The sequence below is a fragment of the Thamnophis sirtalis genome, unplaced genomic scaffold (genome assembly GCF_051295495.1).
Source record: "Thamnophis sirtalis isolate CommonGarterSnake01/CBP01778 unplaced genomic scaffold, rThaSir2_p1.2 scaffold_2, whole genome shotgun sequence".
Taxonomy (NCBI): Eukaryota; Metazoa; Chordata; class Lepidosauria; order Squamata; family Natricidae; genus Thamnophis; species Thamnophis sirtalis.
This window is the reverse complement of record NW_028261382.1, coordinates 48,788,312-48,803,340: the sequence shown is the minus strand read 5'-3', so window position 1 is coordinate 48,803,340 and position 15,029 is coordinate 48,788,312. Positions and strand designations below refer to the sequence as shown.

At 46.4% G+C, this 15,029-nt stretch overlaps 1 protein-coding gene across 3 annotated transcripts; it reads right to left on the bottom strand.

The window, feature by feature from the left end:
- Positions 1-1,389: 1,389 nt before the first annotated feature.
- On the bottom strand, positions 1,390-13,779 carry LOC148048774 (toll-like receptor 5). Of its 3 annotated transcripts, none has more exons than XM_087705374.1 (2): positions 12,963-13,779; positions 1,390-3,385 (listed from the first exon to the last, which is right to left on the bottom strand). In XM_087705374.1, the coding sequence occupies exons 1-2, from the start codon at positions 12,985-12,987 to the stop codon at positions 1,455-1,457; spliced, it is 1,956 nt and encodes a 651-aa protein (XP_087561500.1). In that variant the 5' UTR covers positions 12,988-13,779; the 3' UTR covers positions 1,390-1,454. The 3 variants fall into 3 exon arrangements, with proteins under 3 accessions (XP_087561500.1, XP_087561498.1, XP_087561499.1); XM_087705372.1 differs by lacking the exon at positions 12,963-13,779 and adding an exon at positions 9,908-10,385; XM_087705373.1 differs by lacking the exon at positions 12,963-13,779 and adding an exon at positions 5,806-5,936.
- Between the last annotated feature and the right edge of the window lie 1,250 nt (positions 13,780-15,029).

Sequence of the window (15,029 nt, the reverse complement as noted above, 5' to 3'; positions counted from 1 at the left end):
ACGTGGTTTTATTTCCTTTGTAAGAAGTTATTAGGCTGAATGTTGTTTTCTGAAGTCCTGGTTTATTTACAAATGTACAAAGCTCAGCTCAGGCAGTTGCAACGTAGACAAATTATGACTCCACCTCTGATTCTTTTTTCCACATTGCCCTGCATTATTACATTGCAAGAACATTTCCCCAGCGCGATAGTTTACACATATTTTGTACTGTACAGTAGTTCTCGACTCACAACAGTTCATTTAGTGACTTCAAAGTTACAGTGGCGCTGAAAGAAAAGTGACCCATGACCATTTTTCACACTTAACAACCATTGCCGCATCCCCACAGTCACATCCAAATTCAGACTTCGCAACTGGTTTCTGTTTATGACCGTCACAATGTCCCGGAGTTACGTGATCCTCTCTTGCGACCACCTGACAAAATCCATGGGAAAAACCAGGTTCACTTAACGGTGTTATTAACACAGCAACTGCAACGATTCACTTAACTGGCAAGAAAGGTGGCAAAATGGGCCAAAATTCACTGAATGACTATCTCGTTTAGTGACATTTGGGGGCTCAAACATCATGTTGAGGACAATTTGTATTGTGGCTGTAGTTCCTGTTTTCCAGCCAAGTTGTTCTCACTGCTGGATTTTCAGGAGAGAGAAAAGCCCTGCCGGCCTCCTAATTTGGTGCTGGCTGGGAATTCTGGGAGTTGTCATCCCAGGAAGATGGGACATTGTAGACGTTTTGTTCAAACTCCCTCCAAAACCTGTTGCACACAAAGTGGAAATGTGTCTGATCTAAGATAAGACCTCAGGGACCACTAAATGGATCATTTTAAGTCCTGCGGACCACTAATATCTGCGTAATGGCTGGCTGGGCGTGGCTAGGTCATGTGACTGGGTGGGTGTGGCCAACTCGATGTCACTCATATCAAGGGGCGCCTTGCCAGCCACTCCTCGCCTGCCCACCCAGGCTCCTTAGGGCCCCAAAAGGAAGCAGTTGCTGGAGCTAAGCAGCCGCCAGGAGAAAGGAGGCTCAGCAGAAGCACCTCACTGAGGACTACCAGCATAGGCTTTATCAAGCAGAGGGAAGGCCTGCAGGAGTGCAAGGCCAGGTACTGGTGCCTGGACGCTCAGCGGGCTGAGATGGTCAGCCAGTTCCAGACAATGATGCAGTCCCACTGGAACGAGGCCCTCCGGCTCTTTGCCATCAGTGGCCTCCTCGTCCCTCACCAGGAGGCTGAAGCAGACCCCAAGTCGGAATTTCTGCCCCCCTCCAACCCGCCCCAAAAGACTCTGAAGGGGGAGACCCTCCATAGCAACACAAGCGTTCATTGTATGTATGTATGCAGCTCAGGGACCGTGGTTTTGAGGACCCCGGAATTTAGTGCAATATAAAAAAGGCAAATAATTTTTCTGCGGACCACCAAAATTTTCTCATGGACCACCGGTTGGTGACCGCTGGCCTTAAGAGACACACTTGCGCAGGAACTGAGGCAAGGGCTGCCTCTGGAAATTAGAGCTGGCCTGAAGGCAAGTCAGGGGAAGCTGAGATGCCTTCACGATGGCGGTGTGGTTCTGCAGCCAGTTGTTGAAATGCTTGAGGTCACAACTGCAAACTAAGGACAGCTCCCTCAAATCCAGGAATCGCAGCTGCCCCATTGGTTGAAAGGAGGAAGACGAGAGGGTCATCAGCGGATTTCCACGGACACGGAGAGCCCGCAGGGATTCCAAACTATGGAAGATCTGTTCGGGAAGTTTGTGCAACCTGTTTTCCCCGAGATCCAGGATTTCTAAAGACGCCAAACTCTGGAAAAGGTTCCCAGGCAAGTCTCGGAGGTGATTGGAGCTGAGATTCAATGCCCGGAGTTTCTCCAGAGGCTGAAAGAGGTCCGTGCATCTCTGGGTGGCCCAGATGTTTCCCAGGTCGTTGCGGGAAAGGTCCAGTTGCGTGAGTTGCCTCGGAGACTTCTCAACTTGCGAACACCTCGCCAGGTGGTTGCCGGAGAGATTCAGAAACTTCAGGAGGGGGATCTCTGCCAGGTGATGCCAGACGTTCCCCAGGTCCTTCAGACGGTTGGAGGAGAGATCAAGATGGACCAAGTGTGGGCCAAGTGTTTCGATGCCCCAGGTGTCTTGGATCCTGTTTTGCCCCAAATGAAGACGTAACAAGGAAGGGAGATTCCCTCCGGGAATTCGGTCAAGAGCGTTGTCTTGCAAGTCGAGGAACTGCAAAGATTTGAGATCCGTCAGGGCCTTATGCTGAACAATCCCGATGTGGTTGGACTTCAGGATCAGACGTTGCAGAGGAGAGGCCTTCAAATCCTCCAGTGCTTCCGTGTACAGCTCCCCGAGAAGATTGTGGGACAGATCCAGAACTTGGAGCTTGCTTAACCCTGAAAACGCCCCCTTTTGAATCTTGTTAATCTGGTTGGATCTTAAGAGCAAGGTGTTGAGATCCGGCAAGCTGGAGAAGACGGAGGCGTTCAGGGTGTTGAGGAAACCGTGGGACATGTCGAAAGTCCCAATGCGGCTGTGACGCAGCCCCGAGAACGTGGTGTGGGAAATGTCCTTCAAGTTCTTGAAGCCGAACCCGCTGCCGATGGCCCCTGAGTGTTGCACCTTGAGGTTCTGGATCCTGGTGCCGTTCAGTCTCTGGAGGAACGCTTCGACGCGGGCCACGTCCCACGGGTTGGAAGAGATGTCCAAGATGCCCAGGGTGATGTCGCGAAACGGGTTGGCGCAAGAAGGACAGCCGCTGGACAGTCGATTGGAGGACAGGTCGAGGAAGGTCAAATGGCGCCCTCGGAGATATTGGAGGTCGTCTCCACAAATGGCCCCGATTTGGTTGAGTTTCAGCTGGAGGACACTTAGTTTTTTCAGTCCTTGGAAGGTGGGATCTGGACTCAACCGACGAAGACGGTTCCCTCTAAGATCCAAGGTTTCCAACGACAAAAGGTCTTGGAAATAGCCCTTCTCCAGGATTGCGTTGTCGAAACCACTTGTGTCTAAGTGTAACACCTTGAGTTTGGTCAAACCCTGGAATGCTTTGGGGTGCAGTGAGAGGTTCCTGTTGCCCCCCAAGTCTAGGAAGGTGATGTTGGACACGTTCTCAAAGGCCTTCTCCCCAACATAGAGAGGGTCCCCCAGTTGTTTACCCAACGACAGCATCTGGAGGGCGCTCAACTGCGGGAACGAAGACGCCTGGAAGGTAGTGAAGAGGTTAAAATTCAACAGGAAGACTTGAGTGGACACGTCCACCTGGGGAATGGCCCTGAGGCTTTGGCCTTGGCAGTTGGCCACCAGGAGGTTGTTGATTTGGGTCGTGGAGCAGCGGAAGAACACGTTGGTGGCTGAACTCGGGGCTGCCAAGACAAAGACTATTGCGAGGATGGAGACTGGAATGAAAGAAAGGAAGGAAGGAAGAGATTTTATTCACGTCCCAGCCTTATGGCTACTATAAAATTGATGTTCCTAGGAATCCATTGGTCAGCTGGAGCCTTCGCAATGGATCGCATGGTTTGTTGGTAGGCCATGCAACTCAACTACATGGATTAATGTAAAAATATAATGTAAGCTACATGGATTAATGTAAAAATAAAATAGAATTACGTATTCTATTTTATTTTACTTTATGTACACAGAGAACATATGCACCAAAGACATTCCTTCTATATTCTATTTTATTCTATTCCTATATTCTATTTATATTCTATTGTAATCTATTCTACTCTACTCATTTTTCATCCTATCTATTCTAGTCCTATAATCTATTCTATTCCTATATTCTATTTATATTCTATTCTATTCTACTCTACTCATTTTTAATCCTATTCTATTCCTCTATTCTATTCTATTTCTATATTTCCTTTTATTCTATTCTATTTCTATATTCTATTTCCATTTTATTCTATTCCTATATTCTATTTTATTCTATTCCTATAATCTATTTATATTCTATTGTAATATATTCTACTCTACTCATTTTTAATCCTATCTATTCTAGTCCTATAATCTATTCTATTCCTATATTCTATTTATATTCTATTCTATTCTACTCTACTCATTTTTAATCCTAATCTATTCCTATATTCTATTCTATTTCTATATTCTATTTCCATTTTATTCTATTTATTCTATTTTATTCTATTCCTATATTCTATCCTATATTCTATTTCTATTCTATTCTATTCTACTCTACTCATTTTAATCCTATTCTATCCTACTCCTATATTCTATTCTATTCCGATATTCTATTTCCATTTTATTCAACTCTATTCCTATATTCTATTCTATTCCTATATTCTATTTCCATTCTATTCTATTCCTATATTCTATTTATATTCTAATCTATTCTACTCTACTCATTTTTAATCTTATTCCTCTATTCTATTCCTCTATTCTATTTATATTCTATTCTAACCTACAAATGTTTAATCCTATCCCTCTATTCTATTCCTATATTCTATTCTAGTCCAACACAGTGTCTCTCAACAAGGCTGCTTTAAGATGTGTGGACTTCAACTCCCAGAATTCTTCAAGTGGCCAAGGTTGAGAAACACTGGTCTAATGTGTTAGAATAATAGAATTTTAAGGCTAGAAGGGACCTCAGAGGTCTTCTAGTCCAACCTTCTGCCCGTGGCAGGACACCTTATTAAACTTGACAATAAATGGCTTGGTTTAAGTTACTGTTATCACCCTTGACTGCAAAGCAGGTCCGGGAGAAATAAATTCGCTCCGTTTTGGGTGAGAGTTTATGTTTGCAAACCAAGTCAGCTAAAACTTGGCTTTCACACAGACTTTGTTAGCATTAAACTGGCTTAATTTTTATGCAATTTAATGTGTCATTTGTGGTTCAATGTTATTGTGCACATACAGAATAACAGAGTTGGAAAGGACCTTATAGGTCATCTAGTCCAACCCCCAGCTCAAGCAGGAGACCCTATGCTATTTTGGACAAATCCCTGTCTAGTCTCTTCTTAAAAACATCCCGTGATGGAGCCCCCACAACTTCTGGTGGCAAGCTGTTCCACTGGTTAATTGTCCTCACTGTTAGGAAGTTTCTCCTTAATTCTAGGTTGCTTCTCTCCTTAATTAGTTTCTATCCATTGTTTCTCATCCTGTGTTTGGGTGCTTTGGAGAATAGCTTGACCCCCTAACTCCTCTCTGTGGCAGCCCCTCAAATATTGGAAGATGCTCTCATATCTCCCCTAGTCCTTCTCTTCATTAGACTAGCCAGGCCCGGTTCCTGCACCCATTCTTCATATGTTTGAGCCTCCTGTCTGCTCATCATCCTGGTTGCTCTTCTCTGCACTCTTTCTACAATCTCAACATCTTTTTTTACACCATGGAGACCAAAACTGGAGGCAGGATTTGAACTCGGATCTCACCAGTGCAGTATAAAGTGGCCCAGGCATCACACAAATTAGCAGAGTTGGAAGGGACCTTGCAGGTCATCTAGTCCAACCCCCTGCCCAAGCAGGAGACCCTACATCTGCCTCTACCTAGGATTGAACTCACAACCTCCTGAATGTGAGGCGAGAGCTCCCACCTCTGGGCCACAAAATCAGGAGGGATTGTAATCAAGAGAAATGCATTGTGTGTGTTCTGGCAGTGTGCTACATGCTCTCTCCAACTGAAAACATTTTTAGTAATTTTCCTCCCTTTTCTAATTCAGGTAAAACCTCTGACCTGTACATTTAAGACACAGGACATGAAGTCATCCCTCCTCCCCAGGAAATAATGCTCAGCTGTCTGATGGTGATTTGACAGCATTCTCTGTTGGGAGGAAGCCAATGCTCTCTGTCCCCTTCCTTACCAAATACACCCCCAAATTCCAGTTCTTTCGTCCGATGCATCTTCAGCCGATCCGTTTTCCCTTCTGAGCGCAGATCCCGAAGTCTCTTCGGTGGAGATTTTTCCAGCCACGGAGAACTGTTCTGCAGCCGTTTAATGTCTTGGTCTCCGTTAAATAGCCGTGCACCGTCTCAATCTGCAGAAGGAAAAAAACCGAGTCTGGATCAATGGCAGTTGTGTTTGACAACGCTGGGCTGCAGCGAGAAAGTCGGAGCGCCTGTGTATTCCCGCTTCCCAGCTGGCCAAAGAATTCGCCTTCCCATTTAAACCCATCTTCGAACCAACTAAGCATGGAGAATAGGTTTCACATCCGCATGATGTTCTCTCGTGTGCAACTGGGCTTGTAATTGGAGACCTGTTTGCCTTCTTTTTTTAGAAATTAATCACAAAGGGAGCATGCAAAGTCTCGCAGGGAGCTAACAAAGGACAACCAGAATGGATCTCCTCCTCCTCCCCTTCCTTCCTTCCTTCCTTCCTTCCTTCCTTCCTTCCTTCCTTCCTTCCTTCCTTCCTTCCTTCCTTCCTTCCTTCCTTCCTTGCATTGGGAATTTTTAATCCCCCTTTGGGATCCAGGACTATTGCACAAAAGACGCTTTTCACAACACGGTTCTCCTGTTTTGATCCCTGGGTGTGTGCAAGTGCCCCTGTGTTGTAATATAGTTCTTTGTGCAGGTGTGTGTCCTCCATGGCCTAGTTCATACTAGGGCCTGCAGGGTCACGCTGAATCACACAGGAGACAACTGGCTCCGAGAAAGCCATAACATCCTGATAGTGAATAACATAACATTCTGAGATGTGCCCTACCATTGACGTCCAGGATTTGACCATATATAGAAAGAACTTTCCTGAAGCAGTAGATTAGAAATTGTACTTTTACAGGCTGTTTTTTATCACATGCTATTGCTCCTCCTGCCTTTGTCCTGTCTCAATAAAAGGGGCTCTCAGGCTCTCATCTGGGTCGCTCCATCCCGAGAAAATTTGTCTCCTGTCTTTTCTCAACATTGGCCTCATGGGCGAACAGCGGAAACTTCACACCCCTGGCTACGATTGTCATACATTACACAACACCGGTTTGCACTTTGGAATAGCATTCTGTTACACAAGTATTAGTGATGGGTTCCACATTTTGTTACTACTGGTTCGACCTCCCCGCGCCCGCGCCCGGTTCGTGCATGCGCCCGGCCTTCTACGCATACACTTTGCTCGCCCTTGTGCCTTCCGTGCATGCACACGTCCTCAAAAGCGTGCTTAAATAGGACGGCATGCAGGTAGTCCTTGACTTACAACAGTGCCCAAAATTTCTGTGGCTAAGCGAGGCATTTCTTACGTGAACTTTGTCCCGTTTTACAGCCTGCCATGCCAACGGTTCTTAAGTGAATCACGGCAGTCGTCAAATGTGTCACCCGGTTGTTAAATGAATCTGGCTTAGCCCAGGGACTTGGCTTGTTCCAAAGGTGGCAAACGAGGATCACGTGACCCCAGGATGCTGCGACCGTCATAAATACGAGTCAGTTGCCAAGCGTCTTGAATTTTGATCACGTGACCATGGGGATGCTGCAACGGTCATAATGTGAAAAGCGGTCATAAGTCAGTTTTTTCAGTGCCATTGTATCTTTGAATGCTCATTAAACAAACTGTTGTTTAAGTCAAGGACTACTGGATAATGCCTTGTTTCTCGAATCACTCTGCGATGATAGAAGGCAATTCATACACCCAGTCCCAATCAATCAATCAGAATAGAGCTGGAAGGGACCTTGGAGGTCTTCTAGTCCAGCCCCCTGCTCAAGCAGGAGACCCTACAACATTTCAATCAATTAATCAGAATAGAGCTGGAAGGGACCTTGGAGGTCTTCTAGTCCAACCCTCTGCTCAAGCAGGGGACCCTACACAATTTCAATCAATTAATCAGAACAGAGCTGGAAGGGACCTTGGAGGTCTTCTAGTCCAGCCCCCTGCTCAAGCAGGGGACCCTACACAATTTCAATCAATTAATCAGAACAGAGCTGGAAGGGACCTTGGAGGTCTTCTAGTCCAACCCTCTGCTCAAGCAGGGGACCCTACACCATTTCAATCAATTAATCAGAACAGAGCTGGAAGGGACCTTGGAGGTCTTCTAGTCCAACCCTCTGCTCAAGCAGGAGACCCTACACCATTTCAATCAATTAATCAGAATAGAGCTGGAAGGGACCTTGGAGGTCTTCTAGTCCAACCCTCTGCTCAAGCAGGGGACCCTACACAATTTCAATCAATTAATCAGAACAGAGCTGGAAGGGACCTTGGAGGTCTTCTAGTCCAGCCCCCTGCTCAAGCAGGGGACCCTACACAATTTCAATCAATTAATCAGAACAGAGCTGGAAGGGACCTTGGAGGTCTTCTAGTCCAACCCTCTGCTCAAGCAGGGGACCCTACACCATTTCAATCAATTAATCAGAACAGAGCTGGAAGGGACCTTGGAGGTCTTCTAGTCCAACCCTCTGCTCAAGCAGGAGACCCTACACCATTTCAATCAATTAATCAGAACAGAGCTGGAAGGGACCTTGGAGGTCTTCTAGTCCAACCCTCTGCTCAAGCAGGAGACCCTACACCATTTCAATCAATTAATCAGAACAGAGCTGGAAGGGACCTTGGAGGTCTTCTAGTCTGACCCTCTGCTCAAGCAGGAGACCCTACACCATTTCAATCAATTAATCAGAACAGAGCTGGAAGGGACCTTGGAGGTCTTCTAGTCTAACCCTCTGCTCAAGCAGGAGACCCAACACCATTTCAATCAATTAATCAGAACAAAGCTGGAAGGGACCTTGAAGGTCTTCTAGTCCAGCCCCCTGCTCAAGCAGGAGACCCTACACCATTTCAATCAATTAATCAGAACAGAGCTGGAAGGGACCTTGGAGGTCTTCTAGTCCAACCCTCTGCTCAAGCAGGAGACCCTACACCATTTCAATCAATTAATCAGAACAGAGCTGGAAGGGACCTTGGAGGTCTTCTAGTCTGACCCTCTGCTCAAGCAGGAGACCCTACACCATTTCAATCAATTAATCAGAACAGAGCTGGAAGGGACCTTGGAGGTCTTCTAGTCTAACCCTCTGCTCAAGCAGGAGACCCTACACCATTTCAATCAATTAATCAGAACAGAGCTGGAAGGGACCTTGGAGGTCATCTAGTCCAACCCCCAGCTCAAGCAGGAGACCCTATGCTATTTTGGACAAATCCCTGTCTAGTCTCTTCTTAAAAACATCCCGTGATGGAGCCCCCACAACTTCTGGTGGCAAGCTGTTCCACTGGTTAATTGTCCTCACTGTTAGGAAGTTTCTCCTTAATTCTAGGTTGCTTCTCTCCTTAATTAGTTTCTATCCATTGTTTCTCATCCTGTGTTTGGGTGCTTTGGAGAATAGCTTGACCCCCTAACTCCTCTCTGTGGCAGCCCCTCAAATATTGGAAGATGCTCTCATATCTCCCCTAGTCCTTCTCTTCATTAGACTAGCCAGGCCCGGTTCCTGCACCCATTCTTCATATGTTTGAGCCTCCTGTCTGCTCATCATCCTGGTTGCTCTTCTCTGCACTCTTTCTACAATCTCAACATCTTTTTTTACACCATGGAGACCAAAACTGGAGGCAGGATTTGAACTCGGATCTCACCAGTGCAGTATAAAGTGGCCCAGGCATCACACAAATTAGCAGAGTTGGAAGGGACCTTGCAGGTCATCTAGTCCAACCCCCTGCCCAAGCAGGAGACCCTACATCTGCCTCTACCTAGGATTGAACTCACAACCTCCTGAATGTGAGGCGAGAGCTCCCACCTCTGGGCCACAAAATCAGGAGGGATTGTAATCAAGAGAAATGCATTGTGTGTGTTCTGGCAGTGTGCTACATGCTCTCTCCAACTGAAAACATTTTTAGTAATTTTCCTCCCTTTTCTAATTCAGGTAAAACCTCTGACCTGTACATTTAAGACACAGGACATGAAGTCATCCCTCCTCCCCAGGAAATAATGCTCAGCTGTCTGATGGTGATTTGACAGCATTCTCTGTTGGGAGGAAGCCAATGCTCTCTGTCCCCTTCCTTACCAAATACACCCCCAAATTCCAGTTCTTTCGTCCGATGCATCTTCAGCCGATCCATTTTCCCTTCTGAGCGCAGATCCCGAAGTCTCTTCGGTGGAGATTTTTCCAGCCACGGAGAACTGTTCTGCAGCCGTTTAATGTCTTGGTCTCCGTTAAATAGCCGCGCACCGTCTCAATCTGCAGAAGGAAAAAAACCGAGTCTGGATCAATGGCAGTTGTGTTTGACAACGCTGGGCTGCAGCGAGAAAGTCGGAGCGCCTGTGTATTCCCGCTTCCCAGCTGGCCAAAGAATTCGCCTTCCCATTTAAACCCATCTTCGAACCAACTAAGCATGGAGAATAGGTTTCACATCCGCATGATGTTCTCTCGTGTGCAACTGGGCTTGTAATTGGAGACCTGTTTGCCTTCTTTTTTTAGAAATTAATCACAAAGGGAGCATGCAAAGTCTCGCAGGGAGCTAACAAAGGACAACCAGAATGGATCTCCTCCTCCTCCCCTTCCTTCCTTCCTTCCTTCCTTCCTTCCTTCCTTCCTTCCTTCCTTCCTTCCTTCCTTGCATTGGGAATTTTTAATCCCCCTTTGGGATCCAGGACTATTGCACAAAAGACGCTTTTCACAACACGGTTCTCCTGTTTTGATCCCTGGGTGTGTGCAAGTGCCCCTGTGTTGTAATATAGTTCTTTGTGCAGGTGTGTGTCCTCCATGGCCTAGTTCATACTAGGGCCTGCAGGGTCACGCTGAATCACACAGGAGACAACTGGCTCCGAGAAAGCCATAACATCCTGATAGTGAATAACATAACATTCTGAGATGTGCCCTACCATTGACGTCCAGGATTTGACCATATATAGAAAGAACTTTCCTGAAGCAGTAGATTAGAAATTGTACTTTTACAGGCTGTTTTTTATCACATGCTATTGCTCCTCCTGCCTTTGTCCTGTCTCAATAAAAGGGGCTCTCAGGCTCTCATCTGGGTCGCTCCATCCCGAGAAAATTTGTCTCCTGTCTTTTCTCAACATTGGCCTCATGGGCGAACAGCGGAAACTTCACACCCCTGGCTACGATTGTCATACATTACACAACACCGGTTTGCACTTTGGAATAGCATTCTGTTACACAAGTATTAGTGGTGGGTTCCACATTTTGTTACTACTGGTTCGACCTCCCTGCGCCCGCGCCCGGTTCGTGCATGCGCCCGGCCTTCTACGCATACACTTTGCTCGCCCTTGTGCCTTCCGTGCATGCACACGACCTCAAAAGCGTGCCTAAATAGGACGGCATGCAGGTAGTCCTTGACTTACAACAGTGCCCAACATTTCTGTGGCTAAGCGAGGCATTTCTTACGTGAACTTTGTCCCGTTTTACAGCCTGCCATGCCAACGGTTCTTAAGTGAATCACAGCAGTCGTTAAATGTGTCACCCGGTTGTTAAATGAATCTGGCTTAGCCCAGGGACTTGGCTTGTTCCAAAGGTGGCAAACGAGGATCACGTGACCCCAGGACGCTGCGACCGTCATAAATACGAGTCAGTTGCCAAGCCTCTTGAATTTTGATCACGTGACCATGGGGATGCTGCAACGGTCATAATGTGAAAAGCGGTCATAAGTCAGTTTTTTCAGTGCCATTGTATCTTTGAATGGTCATTAAACAAACTGTTGTTTAAGTCGAGGACTACTGGATAATGCCTTGTTTCTCGAATCACTCTGCGATGATAGAAGGCAATTCATACACCCAGTCCCAATCAATCAATCAGAATAGAGCTGGAAGGGACCTTGGAGGTCTTCTAGTCCAGCCCCCTGCTCAAGCAGGAGACCCTACACCATTTCAATCAATTAATCAGAACAGAGCTGGAAGGGACCTTGGAGGTCTTCTAGTCCAACCCTCTGCTCAAGCAGGAGACCCAACACCATTTCAATCAATTAATCAGAACAGAGCTGGAAGGGACCTTGGAGGTCTTCTAGTCCAACCCTCTGCTCAAGCAGGAGACCCAACACCTCTGCTGGCTGGAGAATTCTGGGAGTTGAAGTCCACAAGTCTTAAAAGTTGCCAAGTTTGGGAACCACTGGGCTATGGCAATCCCTGCAGCCTGAAACAGCTGATGATTGGGAGCCCCCCTGCTAAAACTGAAATTGAAACCTGCTGCTTGCTCCCCAGGCAAATAGCTGGGAGGCAGGGTTTTTTTCTTCTTCTTGTGCTAATCAGGCTGTTTGCTGTTTACTGCAAGGAGGTAAGTCAATAACTATAAATGCCTATAGAATGTTGAAATTATTACTTATTTTTTTAAAGACTGCTTTATTATTGTTCTAAACAGCTTAACAAAATGAAGCAGCTTTTTAAAATAAATCCTCGATCTGAAGAGAGGCCCAGTGCTATTGTATCTTCTTTCAAATAGCAGAGAATGACTCTACTTCCAGAAAGCCACATCAATTTTAACAGCATCTGTACAAGTATAGTCTGAAATGTAACACTACAAAGTGTATATCGTCTGTGCTGTTTGCTGCAAGGAGGCAAATTGCTGGGAGGCAGAAGCAGATTTCCCCCCCCCCTGTTTTCCTCCCCAAAAGCTAGGTGCGTCTTATAGCAATAGCAGTAGCAATAGCAGTAGACTTATATACCGCTTCATAGGGCTTTCAGCCCTCTCTAAGCGGTTTACAGAGTCAGCATATTGCCCCCAACAATCTGGGTCCTCATTTTACCCACCTCGGAAGGATGGAAGGCTGAGTCAACCCTGAGCCGGTGGGATTTGAACCACTGAACTGCTGATCTAGCAGTAGCTTGCAGTGCTGCATTTAACCACTGCGCCACCTTGGCTCTTATACTTCAGAGCATCTTATACTCTGAAAAATACGGTAGTTTGTTTAGCTGCAATGTCTTGAATCTAGTACTGTTGGCTGGGGTCATTAGCGGATAAGCCATTGTTTAACAAACCACCATGGGTGGGTCGACACTATGAAACCACAAATCAGCCAGCTAAATTTTAGTTCATATAAGAAGTAGCGCGCTCCCAAGTTTAAAAAGCAATGCTGAATTTCCATTTTCACTCCTCTGTTGGGTCTCACCTCGGTGAATCTTCCACTCCTCCATGCCGTTGTGTGTGGAACGCAACCAATCCTCCCGCTTCGGATGGCAGTTGTCGGTCTCTCTCTCTCGAGTGCAGGTATGGCTGGCCCTGGGATTCCTCCCCTATAAAGGCCCCTGGAACCACCCATCCTTCCCAGGCCTACGTCAGAGGTGACTGGACAAAAAAGCGAAGCGTTACGCAACGGGGAAGTGGCAGGGAAATTTCTCTGCCCCGTTTTGTGATGGTTGCTTTGGCCGGTCCTCCCAGGCCAAATATTTGGAAAGGCCTCCCAATATAAGCGTGGGTCACCTTGAGGGACATACAAATGCAGGTCAAGTTTCCATTATTGGGTAAAGCAGGAGACTCCCTGCGCCACGGACCTCGTTACGGAGAGTCAGGCTGTGGAGGAAGTTTTCTTCCACCTTTATTCAAGGTATTATCATTCCGTGACAATATTAAACTCCTCGTTTCTACCTCTCTTACCCAACCATGGAGAAAACAAATCCAAAATTCAAAAATATTCTGTGCCTTTTTCTTTTTTACCTTCAATGTTAAATCTGTCCAGTTCTGCAGTCTTAGTATTTTTTAAATTTATTTCTTCATCTGGAGGGGCGTTTCCTTGTTTTTTCCGGTGCTTGCGCAAATACAATTGTTGTTGCTGTTAAAGCATGTAATATTAAACACACATTCCCTTTATCATAGTTCTCCGGTAATACGCCTTACAAAAATAATTCTGGTTTATAATCTATATGAGGGACGCGGTGGCTGAGTGGCTAAGACGCTGAGCTTGTCCATCAGAAAGGTTGGAAGTTTGGCAGTTTGAATCCCTAGCTCAGTGTAATGGAGTGAGCTCCCGTGACTTGTCCCAGCTTCTGCCAACCGAGCAGTTCGAAAACAGGTAAAAAATGCAAGTAGGAAAATAGGAACCACCTTTGGTGGGAAGGGAACAGCGTTTCGTGCGCCTTCAGGGGCGTTGAGTCATGCCGGCCACATGACCACGGAGACGTCTTCGGACAGCGCTGGCTCTTTGGCTTTGAAACGGAGATGAGCACCGCCCCCTAGAGTCGGGAACGACTAGCACATATGTGCCAGGGGAACCTTTACCTTTACTTATAATCTATATGCTGCTGTAACATTTTTTCTAACCACATATGCATTTTCATTTATTTTTTTTGCTTTTGGACATGTGCACCACAAGTGGTAATATGTACCCGGAGTTTGGTTACATTTCCCTCACTTAGCAGACACGTTTTTAAATGTTTTGGATAATCTAGCCGGGGACTCACTACGCTGTTCACTAAACACTTACTGTATACAAAGAGAAAACATATAAATAAAATTTTAAAAAAAGATATCATTTCCTCTTTGATTTCAGGCTTTGTGTAAGACTCCCAGCTAAATGCATGAGTGGCCTTACAAAGCATGCACACTCTCTGGTCAGTTATGGACAGCCGTGGCTGTTAAGTGATTCACTGCTGTGACTCGTGTCACAATGAAAAATGGATGTGCAGGTTAGAAGTCTCCTACACTTCCAAAGAGGCAGAAGGTCTCCACCATGGTGCTAAGGCAGTGTTTCTCAACCTTGTCAACTTGAAGATGTCTGGACTTCAACTCCCAGAATTCCCCAGCCAGCATTCGCTGGCTGGGGAATTCTAGGAGTTGAAGTCCAGACATCTTCAAGTTGACAAGGTTGAGAAACACTGTGCTAAGGTAAAGGTTCCCCTTGCACATATGTGCTCGTCGTTCCCGACTCTAGGGGGTGGTGCTCATCTCCCTTTCAAAGCCGAAGAGTCAGCGCTGTCTGAAGACGTCTCCGTAGTCCTGTGGCCGGCATGACTCAACACCGAAGGCGCATGGAACACTGTTCCCTTCCCACCAAAGGTGGCTCCTATTTTTCTACCTGAATTTTTACCTGCTTTTGAACTGCTAGGTTGGCAGAAGCTGGGACAAGTCACGGGAGCTCACTCTGTTACGCTAGGGATTCGAACTGCCGACCTTTCTGATCGACAAGCTCACCATCTCAGCCACTGAGCCACCGCATCCCATGACATGATGCTACCCAGTT

Bases quoted from the DNA above. Each gene is read 5' to 3' on its own strand.
- LOC148048774 (XM_087705372.1), bottom strand. From the start codon at position 9,962: ATGGATCGGCTGAAGATGCATCGGACGAAAGAACTGGAATTTGGGGGT. The intron at 3,386-9,907 runs GTAAGGAAGGGG...CTTTCATTCCAG, and splicing joins GGAATTTGGGGGTGTATTTG to TCTCCATCCTCGCAATAGTC.